Genomic DNA, 16,604 nt, shown 5'->3' on the forward strand with positions numbered 1-16,604 from the left:
TGGGGATGCTCTGTGACATGGTGTCATTTCTTGCACCATGGACAGGACCAGCAACACAGCTCCAAACAGCAATATTTCCTCAACCAAGGAAGTGCAATTTACACTTTCCCTTCAGCTCTTTGGAGGTGAGCTGCCTCAGGGACTGGATCAGCTCACTTCTGCAAAAATAGCTGTGAACCGAAATAAATCTCAAGAAATATTTTACTGTGCTCGATATTCTTTCCAAAATGTATCATATGCGACTGTCGCACTGTTAAAGGATTTGCTGCATTCACTAAACAGTCTTAAGAGAGAAAAGGTGTTGAGGGACTTGAAATCTAGGGTTCCGAAACTCATACGGTTTTCATTTGATGGCACTGAGGGCGTTGTAAGCTTAACTTCTAAAATGCGTGAATGATCAGTCTACGAAAGTGATCTTATGTAAAATAACCTAGGCTACAAAACCTGATTTTAATTATTATTTCGGTTTTAACTTTGATAGAGCATCCCTATCTGCATGATAACGTAAAGCAAGCAAATATGTATAAATATATTTCCTAATTAGTTTCATGGAATTTACTATTGCAAATGGAGTTTTTCATGCAGATGTACTTCAATCTATACTTGCATCTGCTGATTATTAGCTGCTAATGGATCATTTTATTTCTTCCCTAGAGGCTAACAACTATTAGGAAGGAAAATTAGATGATGACAGGTTCGAAGTATCTGTTCCCCAAAACCATATTAGGGAGCTGCCCTCCTGTCTCATTTTACCACCATGGAAGCATGGAGAGCTATACATGTGCTGTCACTGCTCGATTGGGAGTCCATTCTGTATCCAAGCGGAATAACCACCTGCAATGTCTGTAATGCCTGTAAAACCCTGAGGAAATGAAAGAGTGTCTCAGTTCAGGGGCAATTACATGATTTCATGGCAACCAAAGAAATATATTTCATGTTGAATGTCTTAGATCTCGTCGATATATGGTTCCACTGTTTGTAAATTGTCTGCTATTACGTGTACAAAGGCAAAGCATGTCGTTAAACTTCTACTTACAGCAGATGAAAGTTCAGCTGCAGCCATGAGTGACAGTCTCCCACTCTGGCATCCCTACAGGCAAAAGGTGAAGAATTACCAAGAAGAAAAAGCCTTAAAACTAGTAGCTTAAGTTGAGGGCAAGAATTGAAAAATTAGTACATGCAGACATACAATGATTATCTCATCATCCTTCCCAAAAACTTCTAGCACTTCCTTCAAGAAGTTAGGATTTTTTGTCTTCCCTACACCAAAAGGAGGAAGAAAATAAATGAGAAGATACTTTTTAAATGGTGAACCGCATAGAAAAAAAGAAAGAAAGATATGCCAGTAGTTTATCAACCAAAACTTGTATGTAGGAATTTATAATAAAACCTACTGCAATATATATCTTCACTCGACCTTTTCTAAGGATTTTGATCCACAATTGCAAATACTACAGTACCCAATAAATAAGCAGCTAAATGACATGCTCAAACAGCGGAATAAAATGTCCACTGGCTTCCACATGGTGAACCACTGATTTATATACCATTTTTACTCAAGACTTGTTTTAAGGATTTTGATCTAGAAAATACTACATTACCCAATAAATAAGCAGCTAAATGACATGCTGTAAGAACTGTATACAATCTTAAACCAGTATAAGAAGCATTGCTATATCTGCAGGCTTCCATATGGTGAAACGCCGATTTGTATACCCTAATGCTCGGTTCAGGATGCGGAGCAGGGTGCTTCCAAGTTTATCGCTCACTCGAATATTGGTAAATTGACAGTGTAGCATCCATTACTCTTATAGCATGATATAAGGAGAGAAACAAAACAACACCCATAACAACTCTAGGCTACAAAGAGTAAAGATTGTAATGCTCTTTCATCATTACTTCTTAAATTCTGCATATATTCCTCTCCTAGATGTCTTTCATTCAGTGTCTTCTATTGCTGTCATCATTCACTTTGGGTGTGACATAAACCTGAATTCAAATAAATGCAATAGGAAATGCATTGGATATGAACACCTAACCTAGCTGAAATGCTGAATCTGCTCACAACAAATCTTCAAAAAATTTCATTTCTGGACTGGCTTCTATTTTTTTTCACAATGGAGCATTACTCGTACTATTGTGCCAAGCAAAAGAATGCCCAGGAACTATGGATGATGCAGGCGTACCTCAGATTCAATTTTTAACTTCAATTTCTAAATCTCATGCTGCTCAAGTAAATTCCTCCAAGGCTCCAACAATTTGCTTACTATTGTTATTTTTCTTTCCATGAGAATATATTAGCAACTTGAACCCAAAACATGGAAATTAGGCTGTAGCATACTGTGGCCCCTACAATTCCTTCGGTTGTATATATCATTTAGGATAGATACAGATTCCTTACTTCTTCATAGTTCTTGTACAAAATCTTCATTTTATTTCAGAAGAGCAGAGTAAAACATGGAAAGCACATTAATCTTGCATATGGTATTTGTTCTGTCTCATTAGAAGTGCCAATAAGACCTGATAAGACCAGATTTAAACATGGATATGTAACCAATCACAAGGTCTGAAGCATCTAAAAGCTCTTAGTCAAGTTGTCATAATCTAAATCTTGAGGAAGACCGTGCCATTCTTGATGTCAGCGCAAGTACACTTCTCATGATTCCGATCTAATTAATATATATTAAAATCTGTCATTCTGGATATATATACCAACATAAATATGACTCTGATGCAGAATCTTTGGATGTTCTTCAAATATAAAACATGCATTCAGCTAGAGTGTACGAGGGGCCCCTTGGCCATTAAAAACAAATAGTGAGATCCAAAAAAAGTCTAAACCGAGCCTAAACTGGTCGACATATGAAAGATTCATTAAAATCTGGAGACTTCCTAATCTTAATTTCGCTTGGTTATGACTTATAAAGCTTAAAAGAGACCAGGAACAGAGCAGGAAGGAGAAGGGAGAACAAGGACAACCAATCAGATCAATTTAGATTATTATACAGAACAAGCACAGAAGCAGACTGATCATTGACAATGAGTTTGGTGTAAAAAATGATTTATCCCTGCTTTGAAGTTGTAAATGTTAGGAAAAACAATAATGCACAAGAAGTATGTGTTCCGGTACTAAAATATAGAAGGCATGGTATACCGTACCAGTCCAAACCGAGCGATAAAAGATGTCAGTACGGATACCGATGTCCAGTACGAGTACTGTACTGACACTCGATGCACAAAAAAAATTCCATACCATTACCGACACTATGCTAGTGTAGCACTAGTACAAGATCTGGTATCGAAATTATGAATCTTGATGGAAGGGTTTATAAATCTATATTATTTGTGTTGTTTATGTAAACATAATCATGAAGATTTATCACTAGAGAATCGATAAAGAGAGCATCATCGCAGGAGAAAACCAAAAGAAAAAGGGAATTATACTACATACTAAAAGCGAAGTACACGGAAAACATTGGTTAGCCAGGCATTACCTGACCCAACCTTGAGCATGTAAGGGATGTTTTTAGCACCCACTGCATGGCCAGCATTGAACTCATCCACCGTCCTGAAAAACCATCCCATAATGCATCACTTCCTAATGTCATTTTCATTTTTTTTTCCCCGATGGAAAGAGTTGGCAGCCACCTATGACATCCTATTGTGATTACTGGAGAAAATTCTTCTGAAAAAAATCAGAAAAATGTCGACTGCACAAATATAACTATAGATTAAGCCATTTCTTTAATCATAATTACCTGACGTCCAGATAGCGATAACCAGCTTGAAGGAGCTCGTGCGCAACACGAACCGGCACCGATCTTGGGACCCCTATTTCTGGATTTCCATCGCTGCTTACAGATCTAATGCAGTAATCATAGTTCTCGAGAAAATTAGAATTAAAGAAAAAAAAGGAAGAAAACAGTAGCTTTTAGAAACTTAACAACCCGTCCCATTGAACTACAGTAGACCCCATACCTCAGGAAGCCTGGGCGACCGTTTTGTGCGCCGGAAACTGCATGCTGGGGTCCAGAATGCTTTGATGCCGAGAGAAACGTCGGCGACAGCGAAAGAAATCTATGAAACAGAGATTTGATGACAACCAATGCTAATAGAAGAAGAGAGTAGATAAAGAAGATGAACAGTTACTAACCTTTTGGGGGGTGGAGGAGAGAGGAGGACAGGAAGAGAGACGCGAGAGTAGGAGGCCATTGTACTGATCTTCTTTTGGTTAAGATGGTAAGAATGGAATGGAAGAAGAGAAGGCAGTGGACTGGAAGTGAATGGGGAATGGGACGGTGCGGGGTTGTGCGTGACGCCATGGAGGTAGCTTTTATTCTTTGTTACGTTGTGGATCAGGGGGATGAGGCCTCGGGCAGGTTGCCGTGTATAGCGTCCGGCTTCGTTTTTGTTAAGGAAAAGGACGAAGATGGGGTTGTTGGCATTGAATAGTGAAGTGACGTTTTTATTAGTAGAACTGGGCGGAGTACCGTCGGCTTGCTTGTGCTGAACTGGGTCAATAGGGATAAAGACCGTCCCAAAATATCAGAAGATATTAATTAATTTTTTTATTTTTATAAAATTATTTATGATCTATTTAATGCATAGCTCGTATGAACTAAATGTATGTGCACACATCTCCGCATATTTTCTCTATTTAAATTCTGATATTTTTGCCAAGTTAAGAATTTAAATCTATTCAAATTTAATCACAATCACTGTGATCAGCTTATGGTCAACCTTAACGAACATGTGCTGCAGTGTCTCCTATTTCACATACGCCATAGATCAGGTTTGCTTTGATATTATTTGTCACAATTTAGGAACTTATCCAAAAAAACTAGCTGAAAAGTATTATTTAGATCTTTGGTTCCGTATAAGCACCCAAAATTTACCTAATGCATAGTCAATACGAGACTAAATATATGTTCGTACGGATCCTTACACTTGATGCCTGAACTTGGTAGTGGCAAATAGTAGATCTATTATCCAGCAAAAAGTATATTTATTCGTCTTTGCCCAAATCTTATCTAGAATATTCATTGGGGCATGATAAAATTCCTGCAGAAATTGGTGGACTGGCTCATCTAGCTCGTATTTTTGTAAGGGTCTGCTCAAGTTCTAGCCTAAAGAAGATCTATAAAGATTATTTTTCCCTTTCTACAAAATTGCTGGAGGAAAATTTAGTCCAATCCCACAGGATTACCAAAGAGGTTCTAACATAACTCTCAAATAGGCCGGACTTTCCTTGCTTTGCAACTATCTAATACTCCTCCAGAAGAAATAGCTTCTTTCTGTTTACATTTGGCCTTCTTCTGTGCACTTGTATATGTTTCAGCGGGTGTCCGGCCTATACTCTTTTCTAGTAATACTTATTGACAAAATGAAGGGAGAAAGTATGCAAGCCATAACACTGAAGCTACCCCACAGCAATTACTATGCACCATTCTTTTTTTCTTTTTTTTTTGCCCGTTCCATTTGATCTTTCTGTTTCAGCTCACAAGTCCTGCAAAGTTTTGTGATGAATGTGGTACTAAGAGGTTAGGAATCTGATGAGCTGGCTCTTAGTACATTAATTTCTTATCTCCAGTTCTGCTGTATTTTTTTTTTTTGGATGGAAAATGGAGGAACTGAGAAGCTTCCCCCAATTTATTATAAAAGTATCAAAAAAATACAGTAACGATGTACAAGTATAAAAATTACAGTTCTGTTGTAAATTATAGGGGAAATGCAAGTTGCTTGGTCTCTACTTTGGCTTTTCTAAACATTGAGGAAGCTGTTTTTTTTTCTGGTTCTTGTTGTTTTAGTCATTGTACATGTTTCTCCCACCTTTAGCTTCATAAATATAATTTGATTTAAGTATGGCACAAAATAACTATAGTTCAAAAACATTTTACTTTTATCAGGGTAATTTTATATAATTCTGCAATGTCTCAAGCTAGGATAAGTAAAATCGAAAATGATAATAATCACCAAGCCAGCCCATGTTTGTTAATTGCGAGTAATGGACATTGATCTTAAGGACTTCCTGAACCTACAATCAAACCATCTACGCAGAAAAAAAAGAAGAACTTCTAACCCTATCTTCTTGTTGAATGATGGCAAGGAGTTGAGACATACCATTCTCTGGCTCGTCCCATGAATTATGATCCCCCTTGCAGCTGAAAAAACTAATAACATGATTTGGACTATAGTAGGAGGATTTTCTGAAGCTAGACCAATTAACGACATGGGTCTGCTAACCCAATGGTGGTGGAATCCAAGCTCTTCTTCGAATTCTACCTATTGCTTTGCATGGTATCTCGTTGCACCCTCCAGCTATGCGCTCAAGTCTAAGTGCGATTCTTATATAACATAACTAATTAAAATGTTTTGTAGAGATCTCTCCCACCAACTATCTATCTAGACTCTAGTGTGACAAACTCACAATTTACTAATATATGTTAATTTGATGGAGGAAATCATACTCGAAGTATTATTTCATTGTTATGACATCTAGTGTTGCATGTAAATGGTGATTTGCGAAGGATTCAGAAACAAGAGTGAAAGGGCACTATTACAAGTCTAGTTTGAAGCTAGGCAATTTAATGAATCACAAGAATTAAAAATAGGTTTATTTATTAATTTATGGGTTTTCCTATAATGGAGAGATTGAAATTGGAAGGTAGAACTGATTGTATATTCTAGTTCCAAAGTAGAATAATGATCACGATAATTATGTTGCCGTTAATGTATATCTCAGAGCTGAAATTTCAAATGTTTAGGAGTCGAGAAAAAGTGCTGGTTTTCTTTTCATAGGAATGATTGAAATGGACATGCCAACTCTGGGTACTGTAAAACTTCGAATAAAGAACTCGAGATATATCCGAATTGATCCGGTTAACAACAAAATAGAGTGTATGCGGCTAACTAAGGCACTCTTTTTTCTGAAAAAAGAGAAAAAGAAATGACTTGGTTTGATTAAGTAGCTAAGAGGCATTTGTATACATTGGTGATATGCATTTATGAGATATAAATATGCATACAAAGATTGTTGGAGTTGTGGTTTCTAGAAAATACCAATATTGCATAAAACAATAATTTTAAAATAATAGTAATAATAATAAGATAAATGTCAAAAATGAAGATAAAAGCATGTTTGGATTTAGGCATGAGGAAGGTACTGCTTTAAGAATGGATTTCGCTCCTTCATATAGGTTTATAGAGAGATCATTTTTGAGGTATCACGAACCTAGTTTAGCTCGAAGCCTCCTATCACGAGCATGATCGCATAGAGGTGTGACTTAATCGACTCCTATCACGAGCTTTGCTCGAGAAGCTAAACAATTGGCATACGGCTTCAAGACTATCTCGGTATCAGCTTGCCAACTTCATTATGAGCCAAACAGCAAAACCGGGAATTCGATAAATGGTCAAGTAGGAGGCTTAGGCCCTGTTTGGGGAGCTGTTGGCAGTAGAGCTGTTAGAAGTAGAGCTGTTGGAATTAGAGCTGTTATAAAAAGCTGTTTGCTGTTTGGTAACTACATTCGTAAAGTGCTGTGGTACTTTGTTTTGTGTTTGGTAAACAAACTGAGAAAGTACTTTTGTATGACAAAATTACCATAAAGGACATTGCATATTATTATATAACAGAACATAATAAAACATAACATAAATTAATACATAAATATATGATATAGTATAATATTATTGTAATATAAAATAATATTATGTTGATATAGCATAATAGTGATATAATTATTAGAGTAAATTAATATTTGGTAATATAACATAATATTAAATTATTTAACATAACATATTAATGTATTATGATATAATGTAATATATATTATATTTATAGTATAATACAATAATAAAAGTATAAACTATTATAATTATTAGTATAAATTAATTTCTCATAATATAACATAATATTAAATTATTTAAAATAACATATTAATATATTATAATGTAATGTAATATAATACATTAATATGTTATTTTAATATGGACATTTTTGTCAAAAATACAGCTTTTCGAAAAAGCTGAAATAGCTTCCTCCCAAAAGCTCCAAATTGGAGCTTCCTCCCAAAAGCTGTTTTCAGCTTTCCGCAAAAGCTGAAACAGCTTTTTGAAAAATTTACCAAACACAGTTTTTCATCTAAAAGTGCTTTCTGGCCCTCTAAAAGCTTCCCCAAACAGGGCCTTAGCCAGCGTCCTAGAGATGAAACAGGAGGAGTGCTTGCCGTGTATTCGAGATCGACAGTGGAGAGGGGGTCTCAGTGTTGTCCTCGGCCGCCACATCCTCGGCGACCTTGCTAGAGGGTGGACCACCTGTGGCGAATGGCGGTCCGCGATGGTGCTGTTTCCACCCTATCTTGCACCGCCGGTGTCCAATCCATAATAATCTTATGGAAAATCTTCAAATCCTCAACTATCTGACCTTGATCAAGTGACAACGAATACAGCAGCATAGTCCCAAGTCTTGGGTTCATGCATCCGATGCGGGTACACAGTTGCTTTTCACGTCGCTAGGTGCGGACATGTGTGCAAATTTCTATGCGGAAGAAATTCTGCATTCGAATAGGTACGAGGATTTCCGCATGTACTTTTAGACCACCTGTACGAGAATTTCTGCTTGCGGATGCATTCATATACTATTTATGTGGTCGAGAATCCGTATAGAAATATTTGTGCGTATATCCATACTTTACATGAGTAGGTAATCCCTCAGTGTACGGATTGCTGCCGACATTAAAATTGGTGCGAACAGGCGCATAAATTATGTGCGGATGTATATCCGCAGAATATTACCTATGCGAATATCCGGAGAATCATCCATACTGCCCCTCGCCACCCCCGGCCTTCTTCCCCTCCCCCTCCACCCATCGGAAACCGACGGCGGATGAAATCTCCGCCACCGACCCTAAACTTCTTCATGGGAGTGAAGTGGAGGAAGGTAGACGTTTTCCTTCACCACCTGCACCACCATAGCCCTTTTCTCTTCCATCTCTCTCATTCCCACCTCCTTCATTCCCATCTCCTTCCCCTCCCCCATCACACTAAACGAACCAGATGAGACGAGTGGAGACAAAAATGTCAAGCCAGATGCTGAACTGATTAAAGTGAAATGGTGGTGAGAGAACTGTTAGCGAGTCGATCGAGGTGGTAGTTAAGGCCAAAATCAGTGCTTTCCGGTCTCCATAACAAACCAAAAACCCATGCAAAGAAAGGAGGAGCGGGTTATTTAAACGTGGGGAAACCCACCCCTATCCTCACCAGCGATTGTAACGGCTAGTTTTTTTTTTTTTTTTCAACTTTAGAACAGCACATTTGTAAGTTAGTATGTAAGTAATAACTAAATTTACAGCACATCTTCTGACCCTCTGGTAAAATCTTAGCAGCCAATAGTCAATAATCTCAGGCCGGAGGTAACCTCTACAATATCATCTCATTAATCTCTGCAATATCTTTTGCGCAACCTCTACAATTTTCATCTCTTTAATCAGCTAAGACTTTCCTATCATTTTTGTGAAGTTATAAGATTTCTCTCTCCTCACCTTTTCAAAATTCTAGGACGTGACGAAGTTACCCATGGTTTCAAATTTCTTACCAGGTTAAAAAGGAACATAGCCAGCCCAAAATCTATGGAGTAATGTGACACAGTAACAGTGGGAAAAGCCCAGGCTCCGTTTTCGCCGCCTTACACAGATGTACGTGTTTCCTGAGTACCATACAAGCCTGGTACGTGTTCCTTTAGTGAGTCCCACCTGTTCCCTGATAACTGCAATTTTTGCTTGCTCTCCATGGTTGGAAGCCGTTGATGCTCTTGTATCGTAAGGGATTCAGACCGGCCCAGCCATTTTTGGGCCAAGCATCGTGTGCGATGCACGTGCGGAAGGCACGGAAGAAGACTCCCACTCCAACTGGGACTCTTCTTCCTCCCCGATCATGCCGGAGATCCGAAGTTCATCGTGATCCAAAGACCGAACGGATAAGGCCGGTATTATCTATTTAAAGACCTCCTCCTCCTCCTTCGAGTTCACCCGAGATCGAGCCAACGATCCCAAACTCCTCTCTCGGTTCTTCTTCCTCGATTTGTCGCCGTAAGGAGACGCCGGAAAACCTCTCCGGACCGAGGTATGTGATCCTATTCTTCTTCTTCTCCTCTCTCCCTCTTCCGTGACCTTTCGAAGCTCGTTTTCAGCTGGCAATCGCCGGATTTTTGGCGGAAACGCGATGCCCTGTTTCCTCTCTTTTGATCGGCTGACCCTATCTTCCCCTCCATGCACCCCCATTTTCTTACACAATTATCTAACTCTAAATCCTCCAAAATCTTGTCTTTAGTACTTTCAGCAGGCTAGGGTTCTTGTAATCGATGGAAGAAGAATTGTTAGTCCAAACTTTCAAAGTGCAGGGAAGAGACAAGCTTGGCAGGAAGCTTCTCCGCATCGTCGGCAAGCTTTTCCCAGGTTTTCTTCCTTCTACCGAACCAAATTATTTGGATCATTACGACCTTGGATTTTTAATTCTGTTTCATAATTTCTTGCAGCCAAGATAGGAGAGCAGGCAGTGAAGAGGTACCTGGAGGGGAGGATATTTCCAGAGTTGGGTAGTAAACCCTTCTGTGTCGTCCATTTCCACACCGACGTCCGGCGATCGGAGAACTTCCCCGGCATCTCCACCATCCGGTTTATATACGAGGCTATCCCCGCCGCTATCCGGGATAACCTCGAGGCCGTCTATTTCGTCCACCCTGGCCTTCGCTCCCGACTCTTCCTCGCCACCTTCGGTTGGTTCCTCTTCAGTTCCGAGTGAGGAATAAAACCACAATTCCTATAACAATTTTCTTTTACCAGCCAGACTAGGGTATAAAGTTTTTTTTTCTTTGGATGATGATAGGTTATATGGGAAGGTGAGGTACGTGAGCCGGGTGGAGTACCTGTGGAAGCGAATGAGGAGGGGAGAGATGGAGGTGCCGGCATTCGTGCAGGAGCATGATGTAGAGCTGGAGGACCGTCCGCTGATTAATTGATTACGGGCTGGTGAGAGATCGTCACTGCAGCAGATTGCATGATGCTCCCGCCATGGACGTATCCGCGCGGTCCATGTACTCCCTCCGGTGTATTTCATAGAGGGCCCTCCCGGATACGTGTTCTTCTTTTGGGTTGTTTTCTACTTCTACATGGAGGTGTTCCTGCTGCTGCTAGCCAGTCTTGAGCTTCTGCTGCAGTCCAAGTACTGCATAATTAATGTTCATGTGTTGTGATGTATGATGCCCGAATAGCTCAAGTACAGTTTCTGGAAGGAGATTGTTTGGACTCTAACATGAAATAATAAATGGTAAATAAATAAAATATATGCTGTTCTGGCTCATTCATCCATGGGCGAGGTCTGTCCTTGAATCCCGGGTTATCAGTTGTGCTACAATTTTGGTGTAAGAAAGCCTGAGCTGGCTAGAGGACATTTTTCCTCTCCTGAGAGAAATCTAGTTTCAAATCCTGGGTGGCAAGCCTATTATATATATATATATATATATATATATATATATATATATATATATATATATATATATATATATATATATATATATATATATATATATATATATATATATATATATATATATATATTAAAACTGATTACTATACTAGTTAAAACAAGTAATCAGGTAAAAAACATTTGAGATTAAAATAATTATTATTATGAAAGGGTTATTTATTAGTGTAGTGAATGTGTTGTTTATGTAAACAAAAAACATAGTGACATTACTTGTTTGCGTTATCATCTAATTAATAAGTAAAAGTTTGTTTTGGTTGGAATGAAGATTAATTTTTTTAAATAATATCTAATATAAGCAAAGGATATAATAATAGAGATTGTTATTCGCAGAATATAACAATTGTTATAACAAAATAACGGTTTGATTGCGGCTATTATTTAAATTTTTCTTGTTAATATATGTAATGTGGACTGACTTCAAAATTATTAAACTAGATATTTAGCCATTATAGTGTTGGAGTAGTCATTATATTTAGCAAATGCTCTCCCTCTAACGTTCAAGCAAGCTTATTTCATCTTGGGCGGAACTCCAGCACTTCAAAGACAACTTATTCAAAAGAATTTAGCGAGAACTTAAGGTTTTAATATAACATTTAATAAATATAAAAGTATAAACAATAAAAAGACAATATATTAAAATATCTATATAAATATAAAAAATATAATATTTGTAAATATTTTTATTTAACATTCAATACAATATTTATTTTTTTGTGGTGATCGAGCCTAGTTCCTATAAGTATGCAGCGGTTGCTGTGACTTCCGACGTGCGATCTCAGATCGGGAGCGTGACAATTACTCCCAATCTTTAGCGTCATTTTCGGAGCTCATGGTTTAGTCTCATTATTATTAGATTAGTCTCATGGTTTAATCTTTGGAGATCTGATTTCCATATTCAAGGTGGTATCTTTTAGTGTACATGTGGAAGTTCGACGGAGCTCCATTCTCGATCTCGTGTAATATTTACGGTAATATTTTTTGCGTATCCCTTGTACATAGCTTTATAAATAGAGCCAACCTTTTTTCTTTTTCTTCTCATTACATGTTGACGCTCAATCCAGGGGAACACCCTTTTCGGACTTCCCGAGAAATACGTCCGTCAGCACCGTCGTCGACCGCAGCGACGCCTTCAGCAGGTCCAGCCCCTGCCAAAAACCACCAACTCCATAGCACAATTAGCACAAACTAACATCCCTGTCAACCATCCACAAATATTCCTGAATCCTATCGAAGTGTTTAAACCTCAAAATGGAAAAAAAAAAAAAAAGGCTAACCTCTTTCGTGCCCAATTCCACGGTCCATTCGTTGAGCGAGGACACATCCTTAATGAGCAAATTGTTGAGCAGAGTAATAGCAGTGGTGGTAGAAACGGGCATCACGGACAAGTCATCCATCACCATGTAAGTCACCACCTCCTTCACGTACCCTCCTCCAGCCTCCGCCCTCGCCTTCTCCGCCTCCCCAGCCACGAACTTCACCTCCACCGTCATCTCCTGACGGCAACACGGACACTGCGTCCCACGAACATCCGTGACGTAGCCAAATTCCTCACCGCATAGATTCTGGCCGGCGCAAAACCCCCGACTGCTGGTTCCTGAGCAACGATAGTACTTTCTAGCCGGTCGGTCCGAGGACTTCTCGTTTTCGAGGAGTAGAGAGGTGAGGGGGAGAGTGGACGAGAAGATTTGGGGATTAAGGAGGGCATGGCGATCTTCGGCGGGGAGGATGAAGTAGGCGTCGTCGAGGGATTCGACGCTATCGCGAAGCTTGTCAATGGAGCCGGCTATGCGGTATTTGGAGAGGAGGCTGGCGACTGAGCCGATGGGGAGTTTGAGGAGATCGAAGAGGAAGTCGACTACGTCCTTGCCGGCCTCCGCGAAGAGGACGTGGTTGGAATGCTGGTCTACCATGAGCTTTAGCTTCAGCTTGGAGGCCTCTCCAGGGAAGGAGGGTGGCGCTTGTTCCATCATTGGTAGCTTGGAATGCTGGTCTACCTCGGAGGGTGGCAATGGTTCCATCATTTGCATGGTGCCGATGGAGGGATGGGGGAGGGAGGAGGGAAGCCGATTTTAACGGGGTTTCGGCGAGCATCTTTGGGCGTCGTGTAGCTTTGCAATGAGAAAGGACAAAGCAAAGCATAATCAAGACAAAAGAAGAAGACAAGTTAATTTGGCTTGAGAATGGAACGCTATTGTCCGAGTCACCTGGAAGGCTGGAATTGTTCTTGCCTAAGAGTAGGTTCGAGAGATACTTCGGTTTTGTTACGTTACGAAGGAACGAGACTCCGCGTCACCGAGCAAGAGCAAGAGCAAAGCAAAGAATAATGTGGGGAGAGAATAATTGCTTGGGTACCGATTTTGCTACTCTTTTCCTTTTCTTTTTTTTTCCTGCTGTCGGGCAAGTGGTGTTTGTATCATGTTGATTTCATCGAGATGCCAATTTTGGAGAAGTTGCCAGAAAATGCCGGACACTGGTTGTATTTTGAAAGCCTCGTTGCCGTGCCACATTCCCCAAGAGCAAGTATAAAAGTTCTTTTATCAATACACCAAATGCATCTTTCAGTGCCATCGGACTAGGAGGATTTGGAGGCAGTCGGAGTTTTCCAAAGCGCTTTGGTATCATGTGACGGCCTTTCTTCAGGTTATTTGCTGATTGGTGGGGGTCTTGCAGTTCAGACCGGAGGCAGTGCGGGCGACCTATATTGCCTATCAGATCTGGCTTGCAAGGAATGTATGGACTTTTGGAAAGAGATGCTCCTCCACCGGAGGTGCTGGTGGAGAGGGCGTGGTTGTTGGCGGTGGAGGCCTCTCAAGTCATCCGGTTGGATAGACCTTTGACTGCTCGGGATATCTGGGGCTCCTCATCTGCTCGTAGAACGTCTCGTTTGGTGTTTTTCACCTGGGAGCCTCCACTCTCGAGTTTCCTCAAGGTCAACTTTGATGGATGTGTCTTGCTGGCCGGCAGGAGGAAAGGTGTAGGCTTTGTTGTTAGGGGCCCGGATTCCAAGGTAATCGCAGCTGGGGGCTGCCAATTGTTCGACACCTCGGTGCTAGGGGCGGAGTTAAGAACGGCCTGGTCTGGATTGTGTTACGTTCGGCGTGCCTTGTAGAAAAGAGGGGTTCTTCTGGAGGGCGATTCTGCGATAGTTATCGGATGGATTCTGCAGGTTTCGGGAGGTTTGGCGATTACCTCCCACTTCTGAAAGATATTCGGGCCATGGTTAGGGATGGGATGGTGCTTCAGGCGAAACATGTGTTTAGAGAGGCCAATGAGGCCGCGGATTGGGTAGCGTCCTTTCTTGTCAACCACTCCGGGGACCACCTCTGAGTGGGAGAGGTGGAGTTGCTTAGTGCTCTCCGTGATGTTTTGCTTTTTAACTTTTTGGGCTGTATCTATACATGTTATGTATGATACTACTGTTTTCAGCAAAAAAAAAAAAAGAAGCATGCACAAACTATAATTCCCAACAGTTTCATCCCTCTCCACCAAGTCTTGGCCCTACGGAAGATCCTCGAGTCCATAGCCCGAAGTGGTAATGGCAGCGAACCTCATATCTATTTTCGATCAATCTGTGCTTAGCACTGAGGTTAGGATTGCATAGAAGAGTATTTTCTATGTGAGAAAAGTGTTGAGCGCGGATCGTATTATTTTAGAAGAGGACTCAGCCATAGTGATCGAGTGGGTCCAGAAGTTGGGCGTGCATCAGGCGGGTTGCGACTAATACACGACATCTGCAGCCTCTTAGGAGAATGCACTTCTCACTGGGCTATCCATATCTTTCGAGAGGTTAACAGTGTGGTGGACTGGATGGCATCTTTTGCGGCTCACCATACTGATGCCTCGATATTGCCTTCGATGTATTTTCGCTTTCTCTCTGACTTTATGGGCTGCACTCACACACTCTTCGCCACAAGCTCTGCATGCAGCTTTCCACCCTGAGATCCCTCCAAGCCACGGGCCAGTATCCAGAAGGATTCCGACGGCGATGTGCCGGACCAGGCATATATTCATAGAATTCATAACAATATTCAGAACGAGCCGACCATAATTCTATAGGTTCTTAAAAACAAGCTCAGTAGGTTTTCTAGAAAAGTTTATAGCTCGGTCTTTTCTAGAAAATACTGTCAGTCGCACCAATATATATATCTCAGAACTTCACATCAGACAGTATAAACAAATCCATAAGAAATAATTAGGAAGCAAAAATCCTTCCGAAAGGGCAAATAACAGAACTAATTCTTTAAAATGAGCAAATGTAACCTTATTTCAAGAAGAAAAAGGTGCATGAGACATTATAGCACAATTGCTACATTCGAATGATGACTGATCTATAGCTCATTAATTTGTGCTAGCTGATCGCAGGCTATATATGTTCCAGTGATGGGTCTATATATGGCGGATTTATACATGCTAATCTCAGGCAGACCAGCCATTTTTTAACGACTCTTTTGTGCCATTTTCTCTTGTGATCAGGTCATGCAATGCCAAACATCACAATTCAAGGAAACGCCATGAGAAATATGAAACTCAAGTTAGATGCTGAACCTTACATGGACGAGGAGCATCTGTTGACTGCTTGTACGTGGAAAAGTTAAAATGGCGTGGATGCTTGAGCTTGCACCGTGAAAAATTTTTTTCTTTTTATGAGTTGTTGGGGACGGTTGTTCATTTCTTTTTTATTACTACTTTTTATACGTACAGCGCCTTATATAAGAGACTCTACAAATGAAACAGAGAAGGAATTGCTTTCCTCTCTTATGATTTGCATGATCTTTCGAAGATTTGATTTAATTTGGTGGCATTTTAAATAATGGTAAAAAGGAACGTGGCAGAATGAATATCTGATGGGAAACAATGTATCCAACGTATGAAATCTGATATAGCTCCTTGAAACATAGTCGCAAGTTGTACTCGGGAAAAAAAAATCAGAAAGAGGTAAAGATTCAGAACTCAGGAAAAATCTGATAAATTTATTAAAAGTTTAGAAAGAGCTTGAATAAAAAAACAAAAATGGAAATGAAATAAAAAAAAAAACATATAGATGAACTTTCTGAAATATCTGC

The 16,604-nt window shown here is 40.1% G+C and overlaps 3 protein-coding genes across 3 annotated transcripts; 1 reads left to right on the forward strand and 2 right to left on the reverse strand.

The window, feature by feature from the left end:
* Positions 1-159: 159 nt before the first annotated feature.
* LOC103722934 (thiosulfate sulfurtransferase 16, chloroplastic) lies at positions 160-4,357 on the reverse strand. Its single transcript, XM_008813678.5, has 7 exons — positions 4,154-4,357; positions 3,979-4,077; positions 3,759-3,863; positions 3,495-3,568; positions 1,190-1,260; positions 1,037-1,090; positions 160-862 (listed from the first exon to the last, which is right to left on the reverse strand). Exons 1-7 carry the CDS (start codon positions 4,210-4,212, stop codon positions 788-790), a joined length of 537 nt encoding a protein of 178 aa, XP_008811900.3. The 5' UTR covers positions 4,213-4,357; the 3' UTR covers positions 160-787.
* Positions 4,358-10,133: 5,776 nt separating this feature from the next.
* LOC103724150 (uncharacterized) lies at positions 10,134-11,355 on the forward strand. Its single transcript, XM_039115640.3, has 3 exons — positions 10,134-10,451; positions 10,532-10,793; positions 10,882-11,355. The coding sequence occupies exons 1-3, from the start codon at positions 10,358-10,360 to the stop codon at positions 11,012-11,014; spliced, it is 489 nt and encodes a 162-aa protein (XP_038971568.2). The 5' UTR covers positions 10,134-10,357; the 3' UTR covers positions 11,015-11,355.
* A 1,092-nt stretch (positions 11,356-12,447) lies between these two features.
* LOC103722938 (uncharacterized) lies at positions 12,448-13,592 on the reverse strand. Its single transcript, XM_008813691.6, has 2 exons — positions 12,816-13,592; positions 12,448-12,686 (listed from the first exon to the last, which is right to left on the reverse strand). The coding sequence occupies exons 1-2, from the start codon at positions 13,566-13,568 to the stop codon at positions 12,594-12,596; spliced, it is 846 nt and encodes a 281-aa protein (XP_008811913.6). The 5' UTR covers positions 13,569-13,592; the 3' UTR covers positions 12,448-12,593.
* Positions 13,593-16,604: the final 3,012 nt, after the last annotated feature.

This window comes from Phoenix dactylifera, chromosome 10, assembly GCF_051530095.1.
Source record: "Phoenix dactylifera cultivar Ajwa chromosome 10, Ajwa_hap1_PhDact_Kaust_v1.1, whole genome shotgun sequence".
Taxonomy (NCBI): domain Eukaryota; kingdom Viridiplantae; phylum Streptophyta; class Magnoliopsida; order Arecales; family Arecaceae; genus Phoenix; species Phoenix dactylifera.